Raw genomic sequence first — 24,798 nt, 5'->3', positions numbered from 1 at the left:
ATGATTAGGCCAACAATTCTATTTTAGGTTGAAATTGAGGTCTGATCTTCTCAAGAGGTCTAGCTTTAGGTTCTTAAAAACAGCTTTTAAAACTAAGAGAATTACCGACATGAGCACATTGTTTCTAGATGTGGCCTCTTTACTGTTTATTCAAATGTGCACATTCTGGTTATAGGTTTTGTAAAGACTTAGTATTCCTGAGTCTTGAGACTATTACTTTATTTCAAAATAGCATGAGTCACCATTTGAGTGTTGCAGGCCTGGGACAAACAAAATGACAAAATTCTCGGAGAGAGCTTTGCAGAATAGGATGAAGGATGGAAGCCTACTGTGGAGTCACTTGGCTTTTAACCTGTGGGAGGCCCCAGGCTTGTCTTCTCTAAGCAGAAATAATCCTGCTGTCCACATTGCAGGACTGTAGTGTGCTTCTTAAGGCAGTGCTACATATGAAGCACAAGTCAGAGCCCCCCTGTGCAGCAGTGTTTAGCAGACATGAGACATTTTCACCCTGCTTCAGCGATGTGGTGGGTTTCAGGGAGAGAGGAGGAAGAGAGCGGGAACACGGTGCCGCAGGAGACATAAAGCACTGAAGGTGGGATGGGAGGCCTCTCTTCCTTCAAAAGCCAGTCTTGTCATACTCCAGTCAAATTTGCTTGACCTAGATATGTGTCTAGAGTAACTAGAGAACTATTTTAATATTTTACCTTCCTTTAAAAAGGAAATTTTAGTTCTTTCTAGAGCAGGGGTTCCAACTTCTTTTCTGGCCTTTGTGAGCACTGCACCTATGTGCACATATTCCCTTACATACGCAATGAAATGATGAAATAAATCTTCAAAGAAAAGAATGCACGTCTTACCCCTTCCATCATATTCATTTTTAAACAGATGAAGATGAAGATGGAGATAGGATTACGGTGAGAAGTGATGAAGAAATGAAGGCGATGCTGTCATACGTAAGTGCACTGCATATGAGGGCTGTTGGAGGTTCTTAAAACCGTGTGCGTGCACGTGTGTGTGTGTGTGTGTGTGTGTGTGTGTGTGTGTGTGTGCATGTGTGTGTGTGAGAGAGGACAACCTGCGGGAGTCGGTTCTCTCCTTCCACCGTGTGAGTTCTGGGGATACAGCTCAGGTTGTCAGGCCTGGTGGCAAGTGTTCTCACCCGCTGAGCCATCTCATCAGCCTAGCAAACAAGGACTATTTTTAAAGAATGGTAATGTAATTGAGGATGCTGTTTCTTGGGCACAGTGAAGATATGTAAGTAAATCACAGTTGCCATAGCATTTTTCTGTATAATAGATAAGGTTTTCAAGATTTCCATATGTGAAAGTTAAGGGCATTATTTTCAAAAGACACTTACTGATCATATCATGAACATTAAGAATAATGCATCTTAATGACTTTTGCATTAGGTATGGTGCAGACTAAATGGACTATCAATTTCCTGTATTTTTTATGCAGTACTTAAAGTAACGGCTCATTAAAAATGAACCCCTGGGCTCTAAAAAATTTTTCAAAATCTACTTTTGACTGGAGATCTCTTTCACCCTTCCAGACTTCAGCTATGATACAGCTGCAGGCTTTGATGGACGCAGGATTTAAAGACGTACTCCTGGGTGTTTTATGCACTGCCCATCCCCCTGCTCATACTCTGAAATGAACAGTGGGGCCGCTCACTGATCCAAAGTGATCTGAATATACACTAGGTGGACTTTGCTTTGGTATCTTGACTTTTGTCTGAGACTAAAATAGGTAGCAGAAAGGGTACTCTTCTAAAGCTTCAGCACCAGTCAGGGAAGATTTATAAACAACGAGAGACTTACAGCTGCCCTGAGCCCAGGTTGGGCTTTCCTCCCTAGTTTTCTTTTACCTGAGTTTGTAATCTGCCTGGCAAACCTTTTCCTGTGGTCTCGGGGAGGACACTGCACTAGGAGGGGAAACCACAGCTCTGCTTTGGGTTCCTGGCCTGAGGCGGATCACTTAACCTTTCAGTACCACAGTTGCCTCATCTGTCAGTGGTGGGTAATAACACACATCCTTTCTGCTGCACAGGGTGATGGTAATGATCGAATAGATAATAGATGTGAAAGCGCTCTCCAGATGCAAAGTGATATTCCGGTGAACATGATGGACAAGACCAGACATTTGCCTTTCTCCGAGACCTTAATTGTAGCCAACAGTTAGGATGTATGTTTTTGATAGCCCTCAACTTCCACCAGGACATTGTTTCATCGAAATGAAAACTGTAAACCGTCTGCGTGGGTTTCCGCCAATAGTTTTAATTTAGGGTAGGAGGAAAGAGAACAAGAAGGATGGCATGATTAACAGAGCATTGCATTCCTACCAGCCCAGAGTAGGAAAAGTCAATTTCCCATTGACTTCCCATTAACTTATGTGGGAGTCTTTGTGTACTGAGAATTTAGAGCTGAGATCATCGGTACGTGGAAGGCAGAGTGGGATTGTCTTTTCCAAGGCGGCACTGCTCCTGATGGATTGGCTAACTCTCCAGAGAGCATGGCTCCTTTGTTTTGAGAAAACGCATGCACACAGATGGGTTCTGGTTTTCTAACATAGGTCTTGGGCAGAGAGCTGATGGCAGTGTACTCTCACAAGCATTCAGCACACCCACATGTAAGCAGTGTGGACTTTTCAGAAGACCTTGCAAAGTGTGCCATGTGAAAGAGTACCGAGTGTGATCCTCGTGATGCTGCCGATCCTGTCCATTTCTGAGTGCCCAGTGTGTAAACTCAGAGCTTGAAATGTTTTCTTTCTTTTTTTAATTGATTTTTTTTTAACCTACTTGTGTCTGTGTGTGTAGGGGGTGGTAAGTAACTAAGGTGGTAATGTAGGTGTGTGTAAACATCTTGTGTGTGAGTGCGGGTGTATGCATGCCATGGCATGCACGTGGAGGTCAGAGGACAGGCCACTGCATATGCCAGGCCAGCTGGCCTTCGAGCTTTTGTGGAGTTTCCTATATTCCAGTCATCATGCTGTAGCTCTGGGGTCACAGGCACTTGCTACAGCTTTACTTGGATTCTGGTGAAGTCCTCATGCTCTTGAGACAGCAATTTCCCCACCGGGCCATCTCCTCAGCTCTTAAAAAGGGAGAATAATCAAATCCTCTGTGGTGGTATTAGCCCTGGTTCCTTTTTGTCGTTGTTGACCCAGAGCCCCTTATTTCCCAAGCATGCACCCCATCGCTGAGCTACCCTTCCAACCCTTCAACTCCATTTTGTAAGTGTTCGAGAGACATGCCCAAGGTCTTAAGGCTGTATTGAAAGTGCCGAGCTTGCGGCTGGAGAAATGGGTGGCTGAGTGGTAAAGAGCAGCACCGCCCTTGCTGAGGACCGGAATTTGCTTCCCAGCACCTACACTGAGTGGCTCACAACTGCCTGGAATTCCAGTTCCAGGACATTTGACGCCTCCTCTGGTCTTTGTGGGCACCCCCATGCACATGGACAAGCCCACACACAGACATACACACATACACATAACTAAAAGTCAATTTTAAAAAGGAAGAAATACAGCTTTTCATTTAGCCATTCCAGACCCCACAGCTATTCATTCTTTCACATAGTGTCGTCTTGGTCTACCACCTGGAAAATGCTCCTGGAAACCTGTGTCAAGGCCGTTATAGAATTCAAGTGATTTGTTTGTACAATTAGTTGTGCTGTCTGCACCATACATTCCTTATACCTTATGCTGATTTTTGCAGCATTTAGTTATTTTTTTGGTTGTAGACATGTCCTTAGACTTAGTAGTCCCTGAGATTTTGACAGGTATTTTTTGGTCTGAAAACAACACAATCGAATAGGTTGGTTATCCTTTTAGTCTGTTCAGTTCTTATGGTTGGAAATTCCTCTGGGGACCAGCTTTGCCATAGAGAACCATGCAAACCCAGCTTCACAGTAGGTTTCATTGGTAGTCCTCAGAACCCCCAGCTTGATATTAGAATTTTGTATTGGTATTTATTTATTTACATTTTATTTCATTTGCTTGCTTTGTTTTCAGTACATTCCTCCCTCCATACCCCCCAATCCTCTTTCCTCTCCTCTCCCCTTGGCCCACTCCTCCTTCGTGTCCCTTCAAAAAAGAGCATGCCTCCCAGGGCTGTCAGCTGAACACGCTATAACAAGACACAATAAATAGACCTTGAGACCTTGATTGGACCGGTCCTCCTCTATTGGGGGAGATCGTCCTCTTAACTGTGCATGCAACTTCCGAAGAGGTGCACATGGAGCTATGAGGGAGGAAGGGGACACCCGCCTAGCCAGACAGATCAGCTGAATCAACCCTGGTGATCAATGTGGTGACAGATGTTGCAGCCAGATTGCCTTCCCAGAGACCAAACATGACTGAAGAAAAAAAAATGTCAATGTAATGATGCCTAATGATATTCTGCTATGCTCATAGATTGGTGCCTAGTCCAGTTGATATCAGAGAGGCTTCATCTAGCAACTGATGGAAACAGATGCAGAGACCCACAGCCAAACATTAGGCTGAGCTCAGGGAATCCTGCTGAAGAGAGGGAGGAAGGATTGTAGGAGCCAGAGGGGTCAAGAACACCACAAGAAAACTCACAGAATCAACTAACCTGGACTCACGGGAGCTCACAGAGACTGAACCAACAACTAGGGAGCCTGCATGGGACTCACTTAGGCCCTCTGCATATATGTGACAGTTGTATAGCTTGGTCTTCTTGTGGGACTTCTAAAGTGGGAGCGAGGGCTATTTTTGACTCTTTTGTTGACTTTTGGGCCTGCCCTTTTCTAAATAGAAATGGAGGAAAGGATGGGGCGGGGCAGGGGGAGGTGGCAGGGGAGGGACTGGGAGAAGAGGAGGGAGGGAAAGCTGCAATCAGGATATAAAATAAATAAATAGAAAACAAAACCAGAACAAGATACAATAAGACTAGGCACAAACCCTGATATCAAAGCTGGGCAAGGCAACTCAGTAGGAGGAAAAGGGTCCCAAGAGCAGGTGAAAGAGTCAGAGACACCCCCTTTCCCACTATTAGGTATTCCACAAAAACATTAAGCTGTAATAACCATGATATATGTAGAGGACCTAGTTAGGACCCATGCAGGCTCAGTGATTGATGCTTCAGTCTCTGTGAGCCCTTATGAGCCTTGGTTATTTGATTCTGTGGGCCGTGTGGTCCTGGTTTTTTCAACCCCTCTGGCTTCTACAATTCTTCCTTCTCTTCTTCTGTGGGGTTCCCCAAGCTCCAAGCGGAGGGGCCTGATGGAGATCATAGCACTAAGTGCTTACATAAAAAAATTGGTGAGATCTCATACTAGCAACTTACAGCACACCTGAAAGCTCTAGAACAAAAAGAAGCATACCCAAAAGGAGTAGAGGGCAGAAATAATCAAACTGAGGGGAGAAATCAATAAAATAGAAACAGAGAACAATACAAAGAATCAATGAAACGAGGAGTTGGATCTTTGAGAAAATCAACAAGATAAACAAACCCTTATCCAAACTAAAACACGAGGAGAAAGAGTATCCAAATCAGAAACGAAAATGGAGACATAACAACAGATACTGAGGAAATCCAAAGACTCATTAGGTCATACTTTAAAACATGTACTCCACAAAATTGGAAAATCTAAAAGAAGTGGATAGTTTTCTCAGTATTTATTTTGTAAATTCAAATTGGTGTGCTGGGTGTGGTAGGTAGCTCACTCCTTTAATCTTAGCACTTGGGAGGCAGAAGCAGGCCGATGCCTGTGAGTTTGAGGCCATCCTGGTCTACATAGTGAGTTCTAGGCTAGCCAGAGCTACACAGTGAGGCCTGTTCTTAGAAAATAAATAAATAATAAAATAAATAGATGTCTTAGTTAGGGTTTCTATTGCTGCAACAAAACACCATGACCAAAAGCAAGTTGGGGAGGAAAGAGTTTATTTGGCTGTTCATGACTGAAGGAAATCAGGACAGGAACTCAAACAGGGCAGGATCCCAGAGGCAGAAGCTGATGCAAAGGCCATGAAGGGGAGCTGCTTACTGTCTTGCTTCCCCTGGCTTGCTCAACCTGCTTTCTTACAGAACCCAGGACCATGGTCGGGACCCTCCCTCATTGATCACTAAATGAGAAAATGCCTTAGAGCTGGCTCTCATGGAGGTATTTCCTCAGCTGAGGCTCCTTCCTCTCTGATGACTTGAGCTTGTGTCAAATTGATACACAAAACGAGCCAGTACAATAGATAAATCCAATGTGGCTCTGAAAAGGATTTGCGTGGAGTATAGAGGCATGGGAAGATCTCACCAGAGAACTGCATTTTTATTGTCAGCACAAGCTACAACAGTTTAGGCTTTCATATGGAGTTTAATAAAATTATGGTCACTTTGAAGCCCATATGGGGAAGCAGAAGTAGAGATGTTTCACCACTGTTCTTTAATCACAAAATTGGATAGAGTGGACAGCCTAGATCTGCATAAGAGTCAAAAAAATGCAACATCTGAGTCAAAGCTTGCTGAATCACACCCCCACCCCCAATTGGAGGAAGGGATTTTCTGGCTTTGGGCCAACCCAAGTATAAGTTTTTATCAGTAATTTAAATAGATTTTTGTATTAGACCTGAAAATGTTGGCTTTTTAATTGAAAACTTATCAATTATTTAAATCACTAGCAGCCCGAGGCTGTTAATTTTATGAGTGCTGTAATAATGGCATACGGTGGTTTCTGATACATGTGAGGCGGGCGGGTGGGCGGGCGGGGCCGGTCGAGTGCCAGTGAGGGCATGTCCTGGCAGCAGGTTGTGCGCTGTTAAATAATAGCCAGCAGACAAGCTGAAGGCTGCCGTCTCACATCAGGACCGTTTCGGATAAGTTATTTAGAAGTTGTATTCTTTTCTTCATTCGATATATTTTTAAGAGATAATGAGAAGAAAACAAAGCTATAATAAATTGTCTTTTAAGAAAATGTAAAGTAATTTGGTCTCCAAGGAGATATTTAATGTATTGAGAGACTTCAGCAGCCAAGTGTTATTACAGCAGCATGGTGATAGCTCTCTGCATTTTGTTATGAGTTTGTGTTAATCAACAATCTGTTTTTATAGCATAGTTTCTTGTAAGTTATACTGCTAGAATATTCCACTTCTGGGATCACGGCTTCTCCTCTGACACTATTGTATCTTTTTAATTCCTCCATAAAGTATTTTTTTAATTAGAATTTGAAATGCTTTATTAGAAAAACATACAACCTACATATTCTGAAAACTAAATACCTGATCATTGCGAATTATTTAAAGGACCCTGTTAAATATTCCCTTAATGTAGTTTAAATTTTGTTGTTGTTCTTATTTTCCCCTCTCATTTTTTAGAAAGATTAGAAACAGGCGCTGCTGTTCTCCTTTTGTGGTGTTGTGTGGCAGTGCTGTGGAGCTGATGGCTGACGGGCTTGCTGTAATGCTACCCTCTTCTTTTGGTGGCTTTTCCCTGAGGACCACAGCAATGCAGGGGCAGCTATGAAGGGATTCCTGGTGGTTTCTGCTGGGTCCTGTGTCTAGCAAAGGACTTTTTCTTGCAAGGTTCTCTTGCTCCTCCTAGGCTTGTGTGAATGGAGCAGAGTATTGGCAAGAATAATTCTCCTCATTTTGCCCACACACACTCTCTCTCTTATTTCCAGAAGAGTACAGGATGAGTTTTACTATAATGCCTCTCATTATAGCAGAGACCTTGTGTTTCCGTGCAGTGTAAGTATTCCCTTTGGTATACTTGACCATTGTGTACCTTGTTAGACAGTGGCTAACGTCAGGGAGAAGCACTCTTTGACCTTTGGAGCACCCTGTAAATTGGGCTGTAATTATCTTTACCCTGGTCTGCATAGCGTGGCGATTGCCTCTAAAATCGTGGTTAACTTGAGTAGAGCTGGAGGGCACCTCAGAGGGCTCCTGTGTGCCTTCGTTTCACAGGTGAACACTGGAGCCCTTGACATCAGCCTCAGAAATGTGTTGGGGTTACAGGTCTGGACCGAGGAGGCCTGGACAGAGACTCCAGTGGACCCCCACCTGTTTCAAGTGTGTTTTTTGTTCTGGTAGCTAGTAAGTTTTACTGACAAAGTTTTGTACATACTACTTTTTTTCTTGATTATTAAAAATAATGTTTTTTACTACAGTGATTATGCATCTGAGTTCAAACAAGAATGAAAAAAAAAAAACCTATGGCTTCTGAAGTTTAAAAAATCTTGGCCAAGTTTTACCACAAAATATGCTGCCAATTTGGGAGTTGAATGTTTAACAAGCCCAGGGCCTTTGCTGGCAAAGGGTTGTCTTTAGAGAGCATTGTCCACATGATGCCTTCAAGTATATTATTGAACAGGATCTTACTTCGCAGGGGACAGTAAGTAGTTAGTTCCCAGCTCCGTGCCATTAATGTATACAATTGATCATGCAGAACATGCCTGAAACAGGGTAGAGAGAGAAGAAGAGAAGGGAAAACAGAACTGGGGTGGTTTGAGTAAGAACGGTCTCCAGCCAGGCATCTAATTCCAGCGCTCTGTCAGTAAAGACAGGCAGATCTCCGAGTTTGAGGCCAGCCTGGTCTACAAAGCCAGTTCCAGGAGAGCCAAGACTGTTACATAAAGAAACCCTGTCTCAAAAAACAAAGCAAAACAAGAGGAGGAGGAGGAGGAGGAGGAGGAGGAGGAGGAGGAGGAGGAGGAGGAGGAGGAGAAGCCCCCATGGACTCATATATATTTGAATGGTCACCAGGGAGTAGAACTCTTCTATAGGATTAGGAGGTGTGGCCTTGTTGGAGGAAGTGTGTCACTGGGGTTGTGCTTTGAGGTTTCTAAAAGCTCATGCCAGGCCCAGGCTCCCTTTCCTCTCCTTTTCCCTCTCCTACCTCTCCGTGCAGATGAGTATGTAGCTCTCAGCTACTGCTCCAGTGCCATGCATACCCCACGCTCCCACCATGATGATCTTGGACTAAACCTCTGAAACTGTAAGCCAGTCCCCAATGCTTTCTCTTATAAGCACTGACTTGGTCATGGTGTCTCTTGACAGCAGTAGAACAGTGACTGGGACAGGACTGAAAGAACTTGTTTTAGACATTATTCTATTTACTCAAGTAATGGCCACGAGTCACTAGTAAAACCAAAAGTAGTTTTCGTTTTCTCATCCTATTCAGTGCGCTCTCTCTCTCTCTCTCTCTCTCTCTCTCTCTCTCTCTCTCTCTCTCTCTCTCACACACACACACACACACACACACACACACACTCATACATTCATACTCACACAATACTTTTCAGGTGTGGCGGAGGAATGATGAGAGAGTAAGAAGAATAAAACTTATTTTCAGAGCCAGATCATTTCACTTTCTCTTTCTGGGTTGCCAAGGACGTTTGAGGTCTCTTGAAAAAGAGATGAAAATGTTGTAGCCTCTCACGTTCGGCCACCTTGTGAAATAGCTCAGCATGCCTGGCATCAAAAAGGGATTCTTTGTGCAGCTTTGGAAACAAAGGAGAAGCACAGGTCGGCTCGGGCTCTGCAGCTCCAGGAAGTGGAGCTCTCTACAGCTTTGAGCCGCCAGTGTTTTGATCCTGACGTGGCTTCCTTCTGCTTGAGCTCCATCTCTGTGACGGGTGTGAGCAGCGTACTTATAAGGAGATGTCTCGTTTGGCCTACTGTCTCCATGGCCTGATAGTCTTGTTATATTTAAGTGAATGGCTTAAGTAGGCAGCTTAAACTTCTTCAGAGAGGAGAGTAGAATTTCTAGAAGTCAAGTGAAAAGTTAGTGTGGACACTGCCCCAAGCTAATCGCCGTGAGACTCAAAGCTTAGCTGAGAACACCTGAATGTGTTGGACCCATTGCTGTGCCAATTTAACATTCTGCTGTCAGGGTACATTCCCTTCAACTTAGCTAAGTCGAGTCCCACCTGCTGTTGGCTGCCCACACTTCAGTTAAGACCATCTGGAGCTCCCTAAAGTCCTTTGCAGTTTTGCTAGCCAAAACAAATGGTGTTATTACTAAACCTGGTCAACTTGCTGTCATGTTCGCTCCCAAAGCATTAATAGATACATGTGTGTAGTAGCACTAGCTTGGAAGCAGAGCCCAGAGTTGGCCTCTGTTGACCTCTTCACGGGACAACTGAATCCTTGTGGTTTTCTTGTCCTTTTCTTCTCAGCCCATGACTGGCACTTTCCCTCTGCAGCAGGTGTTATGCGTAGGCACCATCCACCAGTGGGTTCCTGAAGGGTATGGAGATCTGAGGTTCTTACTCTTTTACCAGAAGGTTCACATCAGACAACGTAACCCATATCATTTCAGGAGCTCCAAGAATTCCCTCAAGCCCACGGAGATTGCAAGTGCCATGAGAGAACAAAATAGTTGAGGCATGGCCCCTCCCTGCCTTTGATGAGTTTCTGGAAGAAACCCGACCCTTCCACGAACACCTCTCACTTTGAGTATTATCGATGACACTGTAGTGATTGGGGCCAAGGGAGGGGACGCTGACAACTTCCAGAAGCCGTCAGCTAAACACTGCCCTGTAGTGGGCCAGGCACCTCAGCAAGCTTGTCTAGCGCTTCCTGTGTTACCTATTGTTAGGAACATTGTTTTTCTGGTTCAGTTGCCTAATGGTAAGAGTCATAGTCCTGTGACTTTTTTTTTTAAGTACTTTTTTTTTTAAGTACTTAGAAGGTTTTCCATTTACCAACTTCTGTAGTTTTGATATTCCTAATGACTTTAAAGTGAGTGAGGCAGGTAATTTCTCCATATTTACAGTAGGATACTGGGACACAAATGCCTGTGTGCCTTTCTTTAGGTCACAACTGGTAAACATAGCTGTGGCCAAAGCTCACGTTTCCTGTGATTCACTCACTCACCCACATAGCTAGTTTGCAAGTGCCGAGGTGTACTGGGTGGTACGGTAGAGGTGGGCACAGGGAGTGCAATCGGAGCCCTCTCCTCCTCCCAACACACACATACTTGCCTTCCACGGTCCTGTTGAGACAGCAGCAGAGAGAAACCCCAGATCAGGACAATACAAACTGACCCTCACCAGGCAGGATGACAAGTTATCATCTTACCGTGGGAGATGATACAACACCACCTCCGCTCCCGTACTATTGGAGGTCCGAGAATGATGCCGCAGGAACAGGACGTAAAGTTGCCCATATCTAAGCAGAGATGGAGGCACACAAGTCATATCTGGCCATTGAAAGGCCTTCCTCCCCAAGCTGAGGATGTAGCTTGGTTGGTAAAGTGAGGATTGGCTAGCTACACAGAACAGGGTGCCCTGTGAGCATAGAAGAGAGCCTGATCCATCTTTGAGGAGGCTCCTGAAGAAGGTGGCGTCCTGGTGGAGTAGTCGGGCCCACGGGACTGGGAGGGGTGTTCTGGGTAGAGAAACAGTGAGCGTATTTAAAGGTTTGGAGGCAGAGACTGCCTGGGGAATTCAGGAGAAGCTGCCTGTGATTCAGCTTGTGTGGGTAACAGAAGAAGGAGGGTGTGTGATGGGCTGTGGAGAATGGTGGGCTGGAGCATGGCGGGCCTTAGCTTCAAAATATAGGGGAGTAATGTGGCCCAGCTTATTTCTCTGGAGTGTGGCTTGCAGGACAAGAGTTCTAAAACACAGAAGTGAAGCAGTGAAATATGGGCTACTTCAGGTCAGAGACTGTGGTGGCTGCGGGCCTGTGAGGGGTCAGTAGGTTTGGAAAGAGGTCAAGTGAATGAATCCATGTGGCCAGTATGGGAAGAGAGGTGGCCAGGATCAAGTCAAGACATCTGTTTGGGTACCTGCACTTAATGACTTGGTAAACCTAGGTGGCAGTCAACCAGTCTGGGGTCTGAGGGAAGGTAGAGAGGCAGGGAATTCAGTTTTGGATTTTAGCATTGGAGGAGGCTCTTGTCAGCCAACTGGATATGCTCCAAATCTTTGGAGAGACAGGCTGGAAATAAAGATTTGTGACTTGGCAGGTCCTAATTAGTCTCCATGACCCCTCTGGTGATGGAAACCTGGGAAGTGGTAGAAGGAGAAGATATAGTGAGAAGGGAGGACTGCTCAGGAGCTACAGGGAGCTCATCCACTCCAAGGAGGACACTACCAGGAACTAGAATGGGGGAGACGTACCTGGAGACGGGGCCAGGGCTGCTGGGTAGGGCCATGTCTGAGCAGAGGTCCCCAAGGGCAGCCAGTGCAGAGGGAGCATGGGGGCAGTGAGTGAAGAAGCCGGAGCTCTCTGCCAGCTCAGCAGTCTGCTCAGTACAGTACCCTGTGTTCAGTTCAGTGTTGGAGGAATGGGGCCACCTACTTTTCAATTCCTAAATAGTAAGCATGTGTTTCATGCTAAAATGAAACATTTTTCTCTGTTCACTAATAACCTATGGTCATTGGTAAGTCATGTGTCTCATCTGTTGAACAGAGATGAATGGGGCAGAGGTGTGGGAACTTAGATAAATATATGAGATATGCAGTGCTGAGCCTGACCTGTATAGGTGTTTTGGGGGAGTGAGGGTTGTCTCCCTACTAATAGAGAATCTAAGCCTTGTAATATTAAACTGTGTTGTTTTGAACTCAGTTTTTTTTTTAATGTGGTATATTTCCATGAAAAAAATTAATTATTGATTGAATTGTGCTGTTATAACTAGAATTGGGTTCATAACAAATAGGAACACTACTTGATAAACTTGCAAACAAACAAAGCCAAAGATTGTACTTGTTACCCCTTGTTGGAGATTAATTTTATTATAGGATAACTACACTAAACTCGGCCACATCCTTATTAAAACTGTTTCAGGGTTTTAGAGACCATCTCAGAGAGACTCTGAAACCAATCCGAGCTGGTCCTGGAGATTCCATTAGCTATCGTAAAACTGATTAATCTTTTACCCCCTTAGCATATTGATTATTGCTGCAATTACTGCCTGTAATGGATTATGCGAAGGACAGCTGAAGCAAATAGACTTTGTAACTGTTGCCACTGGCTTTAGTTTGGCGCCTGCCCTGTACTTTCTGTACATAATCTTTGCGTTTTAAATGCTGGGATGCTTCTAAGGTAGGAAGTGTCGGGCTAAGAGCTGCTTCAGTGTTGGGAGATGGACTTTCTGGGTTTGAGCTTACAAAGTCCCTTCACTAGTGCAATTGCTGCAGTTTAATTTCGGAGTCCACAGTCACCTCGGTGATGAGGCCAACAGAGAAGGTTAGGTGACTTCCTGAAGGCTGTGCACAGTAGGGACTGGTAGAATGAGGATCCAGTCCCATTTCAGTCGATGCATCCTTATCAAACACCTACCATGTGTAGAGCATGTGTTGAAGTGATAAAAGCCAAGACATGATAGATGGTCACAGTGTGACTTTTCTGTTCAGCTCACGTTGGCTTTCTTGGTGTCTGAGGTACAGGCCTTCACGGTTACTACTTGTTTTTCTTTTGTTTTGTCAAGCCAGAGTCTTGCCTTTGCCATCACTGATGATTTTATGACTGTTTAGAGCCAAAGGGGAGGGAACGAAGGAGACGGTTCTGCAGAGATGCAGGGCCTCAGCCCTAACTCCAGCTGGCGGTGCAGTGGTTAATTGTGGTCTTTGCTCTTTTCTTCTGTGAGGCTCACTGGTCCCCATCTTACAGCCCAGCAGTGTGAGACACAGCAGGGCATGGCAGCATTGCTTCATTGGTGCCATGTGTCAGGAGACGGCCAATGGCGAGGCTCCCAGGAATGAGCCCTCCAACTCTTGAGTGCCTTGTTCACTTACCTGGGCAGCAGCAGGACTAGCAGCCTGGTGGCCTAGAGGCCTGATGGGAGTGCTCTGTGTGTCCTACACATGGCCCAGGGTTTCCCCTTGCCTGTAGAGTGTTGGCTGTGCAGCAGGCAGAGCTCAGGCTGGGGCCTGGGGCCTCTCAGCAGCCCTGCTACTCAGAAGTCACTTGTGCGCAATGTGCTCACGCCATGGGTTTGGTTACTACCCAACTCTGTGTGTGTGTCCAGCTCTATCCTAGGATAGCAGCAGGAGAAAAGACACTGGGATTTGGGAGAGCTGTAGAAAAGGAAAAGCAAATCCTAATTAATTGTTTGAGAAAGTCTTAATCAGCACAGTGTGTATCATTGCAGTGAGATTCCGTTAATCATGGTACAGAGAGCTGGGTATAGATTGCCTACATTTTTCACATTGGTTACAAACATATATGTAGTTTTCCAGTTGATTTGGCACAGTGCTAAGATGAAAGGGAAACGGTTTTTTATTTATTTTGTGAGGTAAATAAATAAAGCTGGAAAACAGGTCAATTTCATGCATGCAGGGTTTTATAGTAGGGAGAAAGGCATTGCACCTGTTCTGACCCTTCGCACTAAGGTTATTTGTTTTCAGACTTGACCCCAAGCACCAGTTTCAGAAAATTCTGTAATTAGTTTGTTAGATAAAGCATAAGAATATATTTTTCTTCTGATTTCTAGGACCATGGTGAAGTAGAAACCTACTGTACATAGCAGTTAATTAGAGAAAAGCATTAACTATAGGCACCACCATGGCCCTGTCTTGTATCAGTATAAAAAGGCAGGAATTTTTTTGACAGCCACTGATTGGAAAGTTGCTTGCAGCCTTCCAGAAGCACGGTACATGCTGTGGATCAATAACCGGCAAATTTCCCATTAAAAAGAATACCTGAGCAATGTTCCAAATAGCCACTGGCATCTTAATTTTCCACGGAAACCTCAAATACTTGTGTGCCAAGGACAAGTCATTTTCGGACAATTTTTCCAGACTACTTGTTAACAGTTATTGCTGTCCCAAAAGGTTGACAGCCGACATGATTGATATTTCACTTACCTGTCGTCACCGTGTGAGTAATGGTGTGCGCGCTGTATTTCTGGCTTTTCAGGAACAGCCTCGTGTTGCCTTCGTATATTCCAGAGTGATTTGCACGTATTTATGTTGTGCATGTTTAAGTTTTTAGGTCCATAGAAAGAGAGAATTGCCTTCCTTTACAGTCTGAAAGCCATTGCTGGGGAGGCCACGCCCATCTCAGTCATAGCGAAGAGTCCCTCCTGGGCCCTCCCATCACGTCCACCTTCACCATCCTTGTTTGCAGTGAAGAAAGGCTTGGGTTTCTCAGCTTCTGATCCTCACAGTGATGGAGAATTTGGGGACCTCTGCATATTTCTAAGGAAAAAAATTGATTCTAAAATAACTTCGATCTATATAAAGCCAATAGAAAGACACATTTTTTAAAATTAATTTATTTTATTTTATGTGCATTGATGTTTTGTCAGGTCTCCTGGAACTGACAGTTACGAATTATCATGTGGGTGCTGGGAATTGAACTGGAGTCTTCTGGAAGAGCTCTTAACGACAAAGTCATTTCTTCAGCCCCAAGATACAAGGCTTTTTTTTTTTTTTTTTTTAGCACGTTAGTGAACATGATAATCAATTTTCAGGAATTTCCTGAAAATGTGGTAGTTAAGTGATATATGTATCTTTAAGTATAAAAGCAGCTAAGATGAGAGAGGGAGAGAGTTCTGCTTTTGATAGGCCCTTAAAACACAGAGTGGAGAGAAGGCTCAGCAGTTAAGAGCACCACTGCTCTTCCAGGAAACTGGGGTTTGAGTCCCAGCACCACACGGTGGCTCACAACCATCTGTGATTCCAGGCCTTTTTCTGTTCTCTGCAGGCACCAGACATGCTAGTAGTACACAGACATATATGCGGACAAAACACTTAGACACATAAACATTTTTAAAAACTATTTCGGGCCAATCAGTGGTTTTCCTTGTAGGTATTTTTCTTCACGAACATCATTTTCTTGTTTGTTCAGTTTAAAAGAAATATAAGAAGTACAGAAGGTGGCCGGGCAGTGGTGGCGCACGCCTTTAATCCCAGCACTCGGGAGGCAGAGCCAGGCGGATCTCTGTGAGTTCAAGGCCAGCCTGGGCTACCAAGTGAGTTCCAGGAAAGGCGCAAAGCTACACAGAGAAACCCTGTCTCAAAAAAGGAAAAAAAAAAAAAAAAAGTACAGAAGGCATCTCCACGTATAGGTGAACAAGTGATCCAGGCAGTGTTCCAGGAAAAACGGATGGGACCTCGGTCCAGTCTTCTTTGAACTTTGGAATTATTTTATGAAGGGCAGTGAGCTATTGTTTTACTCAGGATCTTAGGTTTTGTGTGCCTAGAATTTTACAATGAGTTTTGATCCGTCTTAAACTGTGCCTGAGGCTAAATTATACATCAGAAGTAGATTTTCTAAAAGGGGACTATCTTTTTACATGGGGATTCCACTGTCCGTGGTTGAATAATATGTTGTTCATTGGTCCCACAGTCTCTGCAGCTTCTGTCTTCATTATCTGTGTGTTTTTATACACAAATGTGCATGTTTGATTAACTGACATGTGGATTCAAGCCAAATATTGAGCCTATTCATTTTGCTTTACAAAATTCAGAAGAAAAGGACAAGAGCAATTTGAATAATTTCTGTCAAAATGCTTTTTGTGTCATTTAAAATATATATCATTCTAAAGTATGATAAATACTAACATAGGGGCTTAGTTAATACTGTTAGTCTAGAGATAAATGGTGGTATGGATGATAACCCTGTACTGGACCTCCAAATCCTGACTATATTCACTGTAGTAATTTTTTTTGTGCAAATATAAGGAACGTGTTCTCAAGACTGATATGTACATACCAGCCATTTACAGAAGTGCAATGAATTTAACAGCCCACAAGTGTCTGTCCTAGTGTCCGTTACATTACTGAGTAATTTCTTTCTATTATCTCTTTGCAGTATTATTCCACAGTAATGGAACAGCAAGTAAATGGCCAGCTAATAGAGCCACTGCAGATATTTCCAAGAGGTAATGTTGAACAAATTCTAATCAACAATGATTATTTCAGCAAACTGTTTCATCAACAGTTATGTTTTCCAAAGGTTTAAATGCACATAACATGATGTTTAGCTCTTAATTTGAAAAAAACAAAAGAAGTATTCATTATCATGGGGGATTGCAAGCTATATTATAGTTATAGCAGATAAAATATCTAATCTGCTAGAGTAAATTAAACTAACTAGATTGTTTTTTTGTTTTTGAAGTACATACTCACATTCACTTAAAGAACTCTTTGGGAGTCCCCATGATTCTAAACCAAGGCAAATGGATGGCTTTAATTCTGGATTTACAAGTCGTGACTCATGGTGATGATCAAAGCTGCCATTGAGCTAGGGTAGAGGCTCTGAAAAGTGGGAATTCTAGGACAGAGCTTTGGGAAGTTTGATGTTTGTCCTGGGTTAGGGAGGTGTTTTCTAATTAGTGGGGCATCTTCTTCAATGGCAGTTGGTTAAGTCTCCAAATACCTGAGTGGACGAGGGTGAGTCTCAGTGGGAATCTCTCTCAGGTTGGGTCGTACCAGCCTTGTGTCAGCTATGATTTTTCTATTGTGCAAAGACCTCTAAAAATTTGAATAACGATGCAAAGAGTGACTTAGTCATATAAACCAGTCCATTTTTAACTGTTATTTTTGTCCCACTTGAAATCCATGTTTTCTAACTAATGGAACAGACCAGGAAACCCTCTAAGTAACTCTTCTAGAAATAGCTTAATTGAAATAATTAAAAGTTAAACTCACCTTCTTTAACTGTACAGATAATCATGGTATGAGTTTTCCAATTAAACATTCTAGACTTTCATTACCTGTAACTCAGAAGTTTGAATGGCTCAATTAACCAGTGGGCTCTGTTTGCAGAGATGGTCTCCAAAGGCAGCTGGCTTGCCCAGCCAGGAAGGAGATCGGGTTCAAGTGCAATATTCCTCTTTGGGCGTTTGTGTGGGCAGTGGAACCAGGGGGCTTATTTCATTATTCGTAAGAACTTAATGAAGGGCTAAGTGAGGGGATAAAACTGTGCTTCTTAAGCTCAGTGGTCATCCAAAAGAAAAGTATGATAAATCCGGATTCTGTGGTGCTTGACTGAACAGGCAAACGGGGAGACTGCTGTTTCTTTGTAGATGGCCCCTGATGACGACACAGATCATTTCCTGGTTTTCTCAATGACTATAGAATTAGGGCAGATTTAAAAATTATTTCCTCCAAGGAATAGTGTTTTACAGGCTGACAATCTCGTTCATTTGCTCCTGAGCTCTGTTATGGAAAAGCCAGGTACAGATCCCTGAGAATCTAGTCACCAGGCTGGAGGGCTTTTCTTTTCAATAAACTGTTTCCTTCTCTCCATGGGAAACCTTTTAGTTGAATTCCCTCTCACCGTATGGGCAGCCTCGTGGTGTTACCGTTCCTCTGCAGAGCCGCCTTGGTGACGGTCATTCTGAGACCACTGCTCTCCCTTCTGCTCTCCCAGCAGTTTTACAGTTAGGGTTTACTGCTTCCGTTGTGTGGACTGCTGAGGTTCAGAGGGGTGAAGTAACCAGAGAGCCACACAGCTCCTAAGTGTTTAGTGGACTCTGAGTAAGGGTTGGCTTAGATTACGGTTTGGTTCTGGGGAAAGGCATCTGACTTCAGGTACCAGTGAGGTGTGTGAGGGGAGTTTGGAGGGTTTAGTGTAAGAGTGGAGAGAAGAGAAGGGTGTAAAGACAAAACTGTGAGATGTTGCTGTCTCCAGAAGCCCCTTGAGGCTTAATGCATATTAAACGTAGTCTCACCAAGCCACGCTGAGAATTCCAAAATGTGACATCATCCTCTTTCTGGGGTTCTTTTCTGTGCTGTAATTTGGGTCCTTGGTTCTTTTTGTTGTCTTGTGTTTTGCTGCTTAACTACCACACTGCTGATGAGTGGGGTGATGAAATGTATATTTGTTCTGGTTACATTTTGTCAACTTGACACAACTAGAGATCCCTGGGAAGAGGGGACCTGAATTGAAGAATTATCTCCATCAGACTGGCATGTCTGTGGGCATTTTCTTGACTTCTAATCGTTAAGGAACCTAGACCACTGTCTGCAGTGCCAGCCCTGGGTGGACTATCCTGGGTCTTAGAAGAAAGGTCTCTGCAGACATGTGAGTCTGGAAGCGAGTCGGTTAACAGGGCTTCTGACTTCTGCTTCAGTTCCTCTGGTCTCTGCCTTGGCCTCTTCTGATGATGGACTGTAACCTGTATGCTCAACAGAATGGTTCCTCCCCCGGTTGCTTTTGCTCGTGGTGTCTATCACAGCAGCAGGGGTACGTGCTAGGACAATGTACACTTAGAATGTGGCCATGGCAGGAGTTCCTTTGACCTTCCTGGTTGGTCAGTGGGTCTCAAGCCCTACAGGCTCTGTGCCTAGGCCCCATGTGAAGACGAATCTTCAGCCTGAGCAGGTTGGTGGGACAGGAGACAATGATTTGACTCTAACCACACATTCTCCTCATTCCAAGTAGCACTGGTGTCTTGAATAGTATTCCACTCCTAGTTCATGGCCAAGTCTTCCCTGTGGCTCAGAGCTGTGTTAAATATTAATAAGTATGAAAATTGGCTAGCATTATAGGAACTGCCTTTTTAACTTCAGGATATATGAGGTTGCTAGGCTTTTGAGTGCAACATGGCTGTTTGGATTTCTAATCACAAAGGTTTGAAGAGGCAGTTGAGAAGCAAGCGGGCTTATGGTCAGAGAAGATGGCTGGGGTCTCGCTCAGTCCTTGGCTCACCACCCTTTTTCCTGCAGAGGCAACAGTCTGAGGGAATACTGAGGGTCCTCCAGGAGCTGGGGAGCAGATGTGTGCAGCTGTTGTTTTGTTCAAAGAGTTATTTTGCATTTTAAAGAGAGATTTGGAGTTTTAATGAATTAAATATCTTATGCACTTAGAGAAAAAATAAAAACATTTATTCGTGTTTGGGTATTTTTGGGATAATATTTTAGAATAACTTAATAAATTCATTTTTAGAACTATATTTATTTATTTTATTTTATGTGTATTTGTGTGCCTGAGTATGTGCCTGACCATGTGTGTATGGGAACTGGAGAAGGTCAGAATAGGTGTTGGATGCCTTGGAACCTCTGGGGTTAGAAATGGTTGTGAACCACCACGTGGGTGCTGGGAATCAAACCTGGGTCCTCTGGAAGAGCAGCCAGTGCTCTTAACCACTGAACCATCTCTCCAGTCCTAATAAAATAATCAATTCAAATTTACTCAAATCCCCGAGTAAAACTAACCCACACCTTGTAATTATCATGCATGTCTTCTTAAGCAGCTCGATTTCTATTGTCAGAAACAGAGAAAGAAAAAAAAAATCAAATCCACCCTTTCCTAAGCAATCAGTCAGAATTGACAGCCCCTTACCACCCTGTTGTAAGGCACTCTGGTATTTGAACGGAATCGGTCTATAACATGGTTAGAACGCTTTGTGTTTTAAACGTGATGAAGAAGCATCTGCGGGGTTAGAAGTGTCTCACTTGTCACCCAGAGTGGTGCTGGGAAATCCCTGTCATTTTCCCTGGCCCTACATTATCTTCAGAGCTAAATAGGAGCAGATATCAAGAAACCTCATTAAGTTGTATATCCGTGTTTTAGTGAATCTGATTGCTTATGGCTACACAAAATTTGAACATACCCAGACTTGCATATTCCATCTTGGAATCTATAGCAATCTTTTTGGCATTCAAGGACCCTTTCCCCACCCTCCCCAACACCTTCAGAGCAGCAAAAGCAGAGACCGCTGTTTTGCACATCCTTTGACTGCACATCCTCATGCAGTTCAGGGGAGTGAGGGAAAACTGCAGAAATCTGAGCCACGGGAGGAGTCCTGTCATTTTAGCTCAGCTAACGTGATTTTGGTATGTTTTAAGCAGAAATTGGAATTCCTATGAAGTGGTGTCAGAAAGTTCTCTGCATTTAGAAACACTCACTCCTGCCAGTTAGGAACCCGGTTCGTAATTCCCACCTTGGGTCTTGGGGGCCACTTTTCAATCATTTCTCTCTGCTAATTTTGGTGTCACCCTCATTTCTTTTTAAACGATTCATTTTGAGCAAATTTGTAAATGGCCCTGATGTGTTCTACAATTTAGTCAATTACTGTTTCAGCCTGCAAGCCTCCTGGGGAACGGAACATACATGGCCTGAAGGTACGAATTTCAATAATTGTTTCAGTAAAGTTAGATGGATTTGTAATGCTGTGTTCCACTTATTGAAATGTCAAATAAAACTGCACTTTCTCAAGCTCTGACAAGCAATCTTTTTTTCTCTGTTTCTGAGTGGTGGGGTGGAAGGGCGACATCTGTTTTTGCTTACGCTGTGTATGTACTTGGATCCTGGGCCTTTGGTGCTGTATTTTTTCAGTCATTTGGAATTGTTTTGTTGGTCAGTTTCTCCAGGATGATCCTGGGGTCTGTTCTCTACAAAGATTCATTTGAGTGAGAACATGGACTTCATTTTGGTGATTAATTAAGCACATAAACATATTGCACACAGGGTGCCCTCCCTCTTCTCTCGACATATTTATGTTTGAAACACATCTAGTTAATGCCTTTTCATTGTTCTGCATGTTTTAAATTCTGGATTTCTGCTCAAGGCTTCACATATGAAAGAAAAGCTGGCTATTTTATTAGGCTCAAGTGTTTTATAATTAATTACTTGGACCTCATTTTCTAGTGAATGAGAAGCAGTTGTAGAGCTGGAAGGGGGTAGCATCCTGAGGTTTGCTACTAACCCCCAGACACATGCTTAATGCGCTTTCATGGGCATCCCGCATTTCTATTGTTCTAGATAGTGAGCTGAGGTTTTCGCCCCTCGGTTTCTCTTTCTTACAGCACTATTTAAGTATTTGAATAATGCCAGGGAGAGGGGATTATGTAATATATGGATTGTACAGTTCTGTAACCTATATACTGAATACACTCCAACTGTGGGTCTGTCTAGCAACAAGCTAATTAACCTTCATAGTGAGATGAGACATTGTGTGGTGAATTATAGGTTAATTAGAACTGTGTCCTCAGAACACAAGGCTGATCAAACTTCTCTCTTTACTTATAGGTGAATACGCGGGCTGGACCATCTCAACATACCAGCCCTGTGGTCTCAGACTCACTTCCAAGCAATAGGTGAGGACAAACACGGGAAGTGTACCCTGCTGCTATCCTCTCTCCGGGGTTGGGGGAGGGGTGGGAAGGGGCTTGGTCAATACATGTCTGTTCTGTAAGGTAAAAAAGTGTAGGTGGCTGTAAAGAGGGTGGACTAGCCAGAGAGCCCTCTGCATACTGGCTGAAGAGAAAAAAGACAACGTAGAAAGCTGAAGTTAGAGGTAGATGAGGTAGCCAGTGGCCAGAAGATAAAGTGCCTGCCAGGCAAGCGTGAGGGCCTGAGTTTGGATCCCCAGCCCCCATGTAAAATCGAGATGTGGCAGCTCACACCTGAGTCTCCAGTTCTGGGGAGGTGTAGCCAGGTAGCTCTCAGGAGCTCACTGGCCGGCCACCCTAGCTGAGTCCATGAGCCGCAGGTTCAATAAGAGACCCTATCACAAAACATAAGACTGTGAGCCATTGAGGAAGATATCATATATGAACCTCTGGCTTCTGCATGTGCACAAATATGTATACACACCCACACAAACACACACCTTTACCACACACACCCATACACAATGAATGAATGAGTGAATGAATGAATGAGTGAAGATACAACAGGTGGAATTGACATGTTACACCATTCATTTTGTTCTAGAGTAGTTTTGCCCGAGTCTCCGAATTTTGTAAACTGTTCTGTGCCTGTCTCAAGTCTTGGTGCAGTTACAGGCTGTGTAATACTTACCAAGTCTGTCTTGCTTGTCCATCTTTTGACAGTGTTATTATCTGCTGGCCTCTTCACTAGACAGAGTCAGGGAAAGAGTCAAATGGTGACATTTAACTTGACCGCAGTGCTGCTCATTAGTGGCATCTTTGGTTGTCCAGGAGATTAAAGCTACTGTAACAGGAAGATCATTTCTGTTAATTCATGCTGGCGTCACCCCACACTGGAGCAGATCTTAAGACTTTCAAAGTCTTCTTATGTGCCTGAACTTAACTGCCACACTATGGCGGTACTCCGGTCAAAGGGGTGACTTGGGACATTTTGTCCGTGTGTCCAGTTAGTCTGCTAGTAAACATCACATTCCTCACCGTGGGGCGCAGAGTCACAACGGTGGCTGAAAAGCTGACAGAACCAGAAAATCCTTCTTCCATCCTGCACTGAAGGTCCCTGGCCTCTGGACTCTAGTCAGTGTGTGCACAGCCTTTTATGGGCTGAGATGCAGTCGAGGCTTCTGCTTCCCCCTCGTGCCTTTCTGTCCTCCTTTACCCACAGCCTTGGGTCTGTGGCTGTGGGTTCTGCTTTGACTCTGGCTCACCGTTTTGGAGGCTGTAAGTCCAGCTGGCTTGGCACAGGCTGTGTGAGGGCTCCTTGTCGGCCACTCTCCTCATGCTGGGCCCGTCTGTAGGGGTGCTTGCGTCTTAATAACGGAGATAATAATAAGCCACAGAGAGACCCCTGCTCCTGTGATCCTGTCCACTCTTTTATTTTCTCTTAAAAATGTAAACATTTTCTTTTATATGCATGAGTGTGTGTATGTATGAAACTGCAACACATGTGTGCCCAGTGCCCACTGAGGCCAGAAGAGGTGGTTGGAGGCCCTAGAACTGGAGTTACAGATGGTTGTGAGCCTTCACCTGGGCTCTGGGAACCAAACCTGGGTTCTCTGCAGGAGCAGTAAGTACTCTTAACCACTGAGCCATCTCTCTAACCTGTATGTTTTTCTTTAATTTTTAAGAGTCTTGCTATGTAGCCCAAGTAGACCTCAAACATGTGGTAATCCCCTTGCCTCATCCCCCCAAGTGCTAGGATTACTGGTGTGTACCATCACATCATCTCCACAGTCCCAGTTGGCCTAAGAGCCCCTCCACTAGGTCCCTCCCCTAAGCTGCTTCAATGGTTTTTTACTCCGGTGTCAGTATCTACCCACTAACCTTCCAGCTGAGGACACCGGGCTCTAACAGTTGGTGTCTCCTTGAACAGCTGGTTCCACTTTAGAGTGCAGTTAGCTAGCTAGTCACCAGCCTGTCACCTGCCTGGTCATGTGGGACAGATGTTCGCTTCTCCACAGAGGGCTTGGCCCTGCCGGACACTGCTTTGCATTCACTCTCTCCATACTGCCTGGACATGTGAGTCATGGTCCTGTAGAGTAGAGGCATGTGGGTAGAGGACTCCTTGTTCACAGAGCTCCAGGAAGGTAGAACCTTTCACTGGTACCACTGATTCCAGAAAAGATGGTGTGCACACAAATGGCATGTGAGCCCTGGGCAAGGACAAGGTTTTCCCTGGTGTCTTAGATTACACTTTCGTTATGGCATAAAAAGCCAGATGGAATTGCAAAGATTTCAGATCAGAGAAGCAGTGTTACTTCCAGTCTTCCACATCGTTGTAGCCACAAGTGAGGATTAGCTTGGGGTAAAAACTGTCACGTCTCTTCGTGAAGTGTCGTGAGACTCTTGGATCGGATGAAGCTTCACCATCTGGTTATCTCCTGGTTTCATCCCAGCATCTTCACGTGGGGGTAGATATGGCAGCCTCCTAGACAGTAAGCATAGGAAGGATTGCTGTCATGGGAAGAATGTTAATTGAAAAAGTCCTGCGGGTGTTTTTAACATGTTACCCTACGTTGGCCGTGTCTGTGCCCCAGGTTGATAACTAACCAGCAGGTATTTATTGAGTACCTCTTATTCGTTAGTTGCTGTCCTAGGAATATGATGTGGCAATAGTGTTGTGAAGGAAGCACAACCGTGCAGAGAGAAACACTAGACAGGAGTATGTTTCCATTTAAACTGAGTACTCAGAGCTGGCTCCTTGGGGAAAGTGAGGTTTCTATCTGGACCTGATGCACACAGAGGACCAAGTTATATCACAATAAAGACATAGAGCTAG

At 44.2% G+C, this 24,798-nt stretch overlaps 1 protein-coding gene across 2 annotated transcripts in view; it reads left to right on the top strand.

Annotated features, from left to right (window-relative positions):
• The window catches only part of Map2k5 (mitogen-activated protein kinase kinase 5), a 238,473-nt gene that overhangs the window by 18,704 nt on the left and 194,971 nt on the right, over window positions 1–24,798 (top strand). For both annotated transcript variants that reach the window (XM_059268067.1, XM_059268066.1), the window contains exons 3-6: window positions 886–953; window positions 16,714–16,783; window positions 20,932–20,972; window positions 21,880–21,947. In XM_059268067.1, coding sequence (XP_059124050.1) covers window positions 886–953; window positions 16,714–16,783; window positions 20,932–20,972; window positions 21,880–21,947 — 247 coding nt within the window. The remainder of the gene's footprint in view (window positions 1–885; window positions 954–16,713; window positions 16,784–20,931; window positions 20,973–21,879; window positions 21,948–24,798) is intronic.

Source organism: Peromyscus eremicus, chromosome 7, assembly GCF_949786415.1.
Source record: "Peromyscus eremicus chromosome 7, PerEre_H2_v1, whole genome shotgun sequence".
NCBI lineage: Eukaryota > Metazoa > Chordata > Mammalia > Rodentia > Cricetidae > Peromyscus > Peromyscus eremicus.
This window is presented reverse-complemented; position numbering and strand designations above follow the sequence as displayed.